At 40.0% G+C, this 7,526-nt stretch overlaps 1 protein-coding gene and 1 pseudogene across 1 annotated transcript; both read right to left on the bottom strand.

Annotated features, from left to right (window-relative positions):
* Positions 1 to 2,998: 2,998 nt before the first annotated feature.
* LOC108301790 lies at positions 2,999 to 3,373 on the bottom strand (annotated as a pseudogene).
* Positions 3,374 to 6,417: 3,044 nt separating this feature from the next.
* On the bottom strand, positions 6,418 to 7,241 carry LOC119470591 (60S ribosomal protein L7a-like). Its single transcript, XM_037737247.1, has one exon. The coding sequence runs from the start codon at positions 6,797 to 6,799 to the stop codon at positions 6,479 to 6,481; it is 321 nt and encodes a 106-aa protein (XP_037593175.1). The 5' UTR covers positions 6,800 to 7,241; the 3' UTR covers positions 6,418 to 6,478.
* Between the last annotated feature and the right edge of the window lie 285 nt (positions 7,242 to 7,526).

A 7,526-nucleotide genomic window follows, 5' to 3' on the forward strand; every position in this document is an offset into this window, starting at 1 on the left:
TGAGTTCCACTACCCATCACAACATTAATTAACATATGGCCAATCTTTTTTCAACTACATCCCCCACTGTAACTTCTCCTGGCTGGATTATTTTAAAACAAAGCTGTGACATCATTTTGTCCACAAATTAGAGTGTTCCTTTGAAACATAAGCCACTCATATGCTAGGGTGTCTCATGTCTCAGTTTGCCAGACCTGTCCCTGTTTTAAAACTGAAAGTTCGTTCTTTATCCCAGGAAACCCCTCAGTCCAAAGCATTTTATGATCATTCGGATGGCAACAAAATGAACCCTACTAAGGGAAGATCTGAAAACTTTTTTTTTCTTTCTTTCTTTTTTTTTTTTTGAAACTGAGACGGAGTCTTGCTCTGTAGTACAGTGACGCGACCTTGGCTCACTGCAACCTCCACCCCCAGGGTTCTACCAATTCTCCTATCTCAGCCTCCCCAGTAGCTGGGATTACAGGTGTCTGCCACCACACCTGGCTAATTTTTTTTTTTTTCTATCTGTAGTAGAGACAGGATTTCAACATGGTGGCCAGGCTGGTCTTGAACTCTTCACCTCAAGTGATCCACCCACCTCGGCCTCCCAAAGTGCTGGGATTACAGGGGTGAACCACCGCGCCCAGCGTTCTTTTTCTTTCTTTCAGTTATATCATCCTACAGGTTTCCTTCTTGGAACTTTTCAAAAGTTGCAATAGTCATATTGAAATATTTGAATCTTGTTTACTGTCTAATCCTCCCACTAAAATGTAGATATTTTATGAAAAGGGATCTTATCTAACTTATTCACTATTTTGTCTTATACTGAGAACAGTCTCTGACAGGAAGAATAATAATTGTTCATTGAATAAATGTATCTAAGTATTCATAGGGCAGAGTGTTGATGGTTGAATGTGAGGAAGGTTATATCACATGAACATGGAAAGAAGATTGTGACCTACACACTGTGCCCATTCATCCAATTGGTTCCCTAGTCAAGAGCTCAAGATTTGGGAAACAAACCCTAACCTTTACTGAAAGACCTAGGGCAAGTCATGTAGTGCCTCCTATGTCAAGTCAAACTTATAATGACATCCTCCTGCCTGTCTGCCTATAGCTTAATTTCTAGCAACTTTCTACCCAGCTCACAATGTAATAAGAGTATCTTTTAGAACCTCAAACAAAGATTTCATTTCACTCTTCATATTTATTTGTACACAAAGGAATTGACATTCCCTTGTTATTCTGTTTTTAGGGGTTGTTTATAAACTTTTTTACAAATATAAAGAAACAGAGGAGTCCAGAGTTTAATGAACTTTTGGATTTCAACCCCCCATTTTCTTCCTCACATTGTAATTCTCTGCCCCAACCCCGTATTTCATGTAGAGGAGTTTCCTTTTCTGCCTGTGAGCTGGAGTATGCCCTAATTCTACTTACAATGGTGAGGAATAAAGACTATCATACACTGTTCCTGGGACAGCTGTCCAGAGGGCTTTACCACAAATCATCTTAGTTTTCTTTCTTTTTTTTTTTTTTTTTTGAGATGGAGTTTCACTCTTGTCGCCCAGGCTAGAGTGCAATGGCGCGATCCCGGCTCACCACAATCTCTGCCTCCTGAGTTCAAGCGATTCTCCTGCCTTGGCATCCCGAGTAGCTGGGATTACAGTCATGCGCCACCATGCCCGGCTAATTTTGTATTTTTAGGAGAAATGGGTTTCACCATGTTGGTCAAGCTAGTCTCGAACTCCCGACTTCAGGTGTTCCCCCACAACCTCGGCCTCCCAAAGTGCCGAGTGGATTACAGGCATAAGCCACTGCACCCAGCCATCTTCTTAGTTTTCTAAACGTTCTTTGATGTTATTTGAGATATACAGAAAAGTTGCAAGAAAAATATAAAGAATTCCTGCATACTTTTCAATCAGACTCCCTGTATTTTAACATCTTGCCACATGTTTCATCATCCTCTCTCTATATATGTATACATGTTATTTCTTTCTATATACTGTTTGGAAGTAAGTTGCAGATGTGAAATCCTTAACACTTTAGTATCCTAAAACCCCAGGGTCAAAAAACAGGAATATATTCTCTTAACAACTACAGCACAGTTACTGAAATCAGCAATTCGCATCAGTCTTAGCTAATCCACACCAGCTCAAATTTCTTTAGTTGTCAAAGTAATATCCTGTATAGTAAAATAAAAACCTGGGTCACATACTGATTCGGGTCATCCTGTCATGTTTGCTTTCATCTTAATAGGAGATCAGTCATTATCTTCTATAACCTTGATGTTTCTGATTAGTACAAGCCAATTATACTCAGAATAATTTCTCAGTTTCTCAGTTTGGGTTTTTCTGATGTTTCCTCATTATTAGATTCAGGATATACATATTTGGCAGGAATATTCCTGAAGTGATATTATTTTCTCCTCCATGTATCCCATCAGGAAATGACTGATGTTAATTTCTCCCATTACTGAAGATATTAACTTTGGTCACTTGGTAAACGTGATGACTACCATATTTCTAAAATAACTACTTTTCCCTTTACGATTAATGTCTCCAAAGAGATACTTTAGTATATAAATGTCACATTACATATCAAACTTTCATCCACTAGTTTTATCATCTGCTGATCATTAAATCATAAATTATTACAATAATAGTTTCCAAATGGTGATTTCTAATTCTGCCATTTCTTCAACATGTACCGGTTGCCATGCTACTATAAGGAGATTTCCCTTCTCACTCAAATACTTATTTAAGTATGGACTCATTGATTCTCCTTTCATTCCGTGATTTACAATCTGTTTCTATCTTTTCTTATTTTGATACTCAAATCGTCTCAGATTTGGGGCAACTGAAAGTCTCTTCAAGCAGGTTTTGTGTCCTTTTCATGTCTTTTTCTTCTTCTGTTTTTGAGTACTTTATTTATTTTTTTAAGAAAAAAACACAGAGGTTTATTATTCTCAACACCAGGAACAGCGGTCTCTGTAGGACGGGGGAGTCAGCTCTGTTGGCTGATAGGGATAGGTAGCTGCTACTTGCTGGCGATAAGCGGATTCCACAGGACCACGATGACTGAGTCCCCACGCAGGAACATCTTGGAGATGCAGCGGTCTTTGTTGACTGGCTTGGACTTCTTCTTGCCCTTGCCACTCTTGGGCACCTCAGTCCACATCTCCTTCACGTTCTCCAGCACCATGTTGCAGTGCCTATCCAAGGCCTTCACATGGCCGAGGAGTTTCTTATTGTTGCGGTAGTTGATGAGCACTTGGGTGTTGTTTTTTGATGGACTGAGTGAGCACAGAGAGTGGACCCATGTTAAATTCCTCCTCCTCTCGCTTCTGCAGCTCCTCCGGGGTCATCTCACTCTTCGGCTTGTTGAGGCGGCTCATGCTGGTCACTAAACTATCGGTTCACTCCCCTTGAGTACTTTCTTAATTTGTGGCTCAAGAAATTTCCAGTCTTAGGCCAGGCACCGCGGCTCACGGCTGTAATCCCAGCCCTTTGGGTGGCCAAGGCAGGCGGATCATGAGGTCAGGAGTTCGAGACCAAGCTGGCCAACATGGTTAAAACCCATCTCTACTAAAAATACAAAAAAATTAGCTGGGCCTGGTGGTGCGTGCCTATAATCTCAGCTACTTGGAAGGCTGAGACAGGAGAATTGCTTGAACTTGAGAGATGGAGGTTGCAGTGAGTCAAAATTGTGCCATTGCACTACAGCCTGGGCAACAAAAGTAAGACTCTGTATCAAGAAAAAAAAAAAAGGAAAGAAAGAAATTTCCAGTCCTGTCTTTTACTTATCCTGAACAGTCCTGGAACCAGTCATTTCTCAATGAGGCCTGTTTCCTTATAAAGGAAACTAGTTTTTAGGAACCAAAATCTGAATATTATTAGACATGCCCAAAGTTTAGTCCAATACCCCAAGATTCATTCTAGCTTTCACATGTTCCATATTTGTATCTACTTTTCTCTAACAGTGAGAAACCTACTTCTAAGAAGGAAAAAAAAAAAATTTTTTTTTAAAAAGAAACCTGGTTCTGTTATTCAAAATATATTTACTCATTTGCTTAAATCAAGAATATCCAAAAAGTAGTTTCAGAGTTTTAAAAATATTAAAAATAGAACTATTATATGATCTAGCAATCCCTTCTGGGTATATATCCAAAGGATATGAAATCAGTATGTTGAAGAGACATCTATATTCCCTTGATCATTGCAGCATCATTCACAATACCCAATGAATAAAGAAAATGTAGATTTTAAAATGTGGTTAAAGAAAATCATATACATAACATGTATATACAGTATATACACACAAACACACACACACAGGAATATGATTTAGCCCTAAAAAAGGAAATATTGTTATTTGCTAAACATGAATGAACCTGGAGGACATTTTGCTTAGTGAAGTAAGCCAGGTACAGAAAGACACATACTCTATGATCTCATAAGTGAAATCTAAAAAAGTCAAAGTCATAGAATCAGAGACTAGAATGGTGGTCACCAGGGGCTGAGGGTTGGGGGAAAATGAGGAGATGTTGGTTAAAGAGTACAACATTTGGCCGGGTGCAGTGGCTCGTGCGTGAAATCCCACTCTTTGGGAAACTGAGGTGGTGAGATAACTTGAGGTCAAGAGTTCGAGAACAGCCTGACCAACATGGTGAAACCCCATCTCTACTAAATATACAAAATTAGCCAGGCGTGATGGTGCATGCCTGTAATCCCAGCTACCTGGGAGGCTGAGGCAGGAGAATCACTTGAACCTGGGAGGCAGAGATTGCAGTGAGCCAAGATGGTGCCCTTGCACTCCAGCCTGGTCAATAAGAGTGAAACTCTATATAAAACAAACAAAAAAAAAGTACAACCTTTTAGTTAGGATGAATAAGTTCTGGAGATCTATTACACAGCATGGTGACTATAGTTAATGTATTACACACAGGAAATTTCAAATAGATATCTTAAATTTTCTCATCTCAAAAAAATATGTTAGGTGATGAATATGTTAAATAACTTCATTTATTTCACAATGTATATCTATATATATCAAAACATCACACAGTACACCATAAATACATTTAATTTTTATCAATTATTCTTTAAACCTTAATAAAATTGAGAAAACGTTCTTTTAAAAAATTTTGGATTAAAGTAGTGATAATTGGTTTTCACTTATTTCCCATCAAAAATGTATTTAAGCATTCTCCTTTGACAGGCACCATTTTGGCTCTGCCATACTCAAATATAATAAGATTAATCACACTCAAGAGAATGCCTTTCCGGAATTTACAGGTTAGTGGGAGAGTTGTTTTTTTTTTTTTTTTTTTTTTTTTTTTTGAGGTAGAGTCTTATTCTGTCCTCCAGACTGGAATAAAATGGTGCAATCTCAGCACACTGGAACCTCCAGCTCTTGGGTTCAAGCTATTCTCCCATCTCAGCCTCCCAAGTAGCTGGGACTACAGGCGTGTGCCACCATGCCTGGCTAATTTTTGTATTTTTAGTAGAGATAGGATTTCACCTTGTTGGCCAGGCTGGTCCCAAACTCCTGACCTCAAGTGATCCACCCACCTCAGCTCCCAAAGTGCTGGGATTACAGGCATGTGCCACCTTGCCTGGCCGGGGTGGGGGCAGATTTTTTAGTGCTACAGAGGCCCCAAATTTATCTCTCTGTCTTTGTTCTTGCTCTCTCCAAGTCCTATTTATTTAAAAACCACAAATTTGACTTAAGGTTTCCTTGCTTAAAACCCTTTGAAATTCCCCATTATCTCACCATTTCATATTCCCTAGTATGGAATATAAATTCTTTCACAATCAGGAACTTGTTTAATTCTCTCTAGGCATTTCCTGTTTCTTTACTGCCCACACCCACCATTTTCCAAAACCTGCTACTCTTCCACAACTCAGCCCTAAAGTCATAATCTCTTCATGAATCCTAGGTTGTTTTTGAATCCTAGGTTTCAGTTAGATGACCCTCTCTGATTTCCCTTAGCACTTCCTATTTTCCCTATTATAGCACTTTCTGCATTACTGTTAGTTGTTATAATCTGAAGCCAGGCTTTGAATCCACATTCAGATTATTCACCGTGTGACATAACTTTTCTGTACCTCAGTTTTGTCATCTGCAATGTAAGGAAAATCACAAGATCTACCTCATAGGTTTGTTGTGAGGACAAAATGAATAGATACATAGAACAGGCTTAGGATGGCACCAGGCAAGCACATAAAGTGTTCGCTACTCACAGCGGTATTAATATATCCTTATGCCACCTTCCTACATAGATGCTCCCAGTTTCCTTTTCTCCATCATAGCAGCCTATGAGCTATGTAGAGCCTGTGACCATGTCCTATTTCTCCTTCTATTCCTATCTCCAAACACAGCCCAGAAGTTCAGAAAAGGTTTACTGAGTTAATGTAAACACAACCCTGATTTAATTTTTTGAAGGAAAATTTGTATTATTTTAATTATTTTTATGAACAGAAAACTCAACAGTGTACATTTAACCCAGTTTAGTGGCAAGTTCTTTAGCCTTTGCCTTTCCGAGCCTGGTGATGCGAGCCACAGACTTGGAACCCAGGACGTTGCCTCCCCAGTGATGGCAGATCTCATTGTATCTGTCATTGTAATTGGTCCTGACAGCTTCCACCAGCTTAGCCAAAGTGCCTTTGTCTTCCGAGTCAACGTGTGTGAAGGCGACAGTGGTACAGGTCTTCCTGTGAACTAGACGTCCCAGTCTTGCCTTCCCGTTGATAATGCAGTTAGGAACCCCCATTTTATGACACAGTGCAGGCAAGAAGACAACCAGCTCAGTGGGATCCATGTCGTGTGCAATCACCACCAGCTGAGCTTTCTTGTTCTCCACCAAGGTGGTGATAGCATTAACTTCTGCTCAAAGGACAGGTGGTCTCTTAGTGGGGACGTCCCCTTTGCCAGCAGCTTTCTTTTCTGCCTGGGCCAACAGCCTCTGCTTCTTTTCTTGCTTTGTCCCTGGTCTGTACTTGTGGGCCAGCTTAAGCTAAGTGAGTACTATTTGACGGTCCAGGGCCTCGGTGAACTGATTAATCTCAGGAGGCAATTTAAGCTGCTTATAGAGAGTGGCTCTCTGCCACTGCAACCTGATATGGCAGGGCCATTTCATGAAGTGGGTGAGGTCTCTTTCAGGCTGGATGTCCTGTCCGATGCCAAATTTCTTAGGCCTTTTCTCAAACAGGGGATTGACCACTTTCTTGGCCTCCTGCTTCTTCACTACAGGAGGCAGGAGAATCACTAGAACCAGGGAGACAGAGGTTGCAGTGAGTCAAGATCACACCACGGCACTCCAGCTTGGGCAACAAGAGTGAAAATTTGTCTCCAAAATAAATGAATAAACAAAATAAAATAAAACCTTTATGGGATATGTATATACACAATGGAATACTACTTAGCCATACAAAAATGGAATCCTGTCATTGGCAGCGACATGAATAGAACTGGAGGACATTATGTTAAGTGAAATAAGGCAGGAACAGAAGGTTAAACACAGAATATTCTCACTCATACTTGAAGCT

The sequence above is a fragment of the Cebus imitator genome, unplaced genomic scaffold (genome assembly GCF_001604975.1).
Source record: "Cebus imitator isolate Cc_AM_T3 unplaced genomic scaffold, Cebus_imitator-1.0 Scaffold36, whole genome shotgun sequence".
Lineage (NCBI taxonomy): Eukaryota > Metazoa > Chordata > Mammalia > Primates > Cebidae > Cebus > Cebus imitator.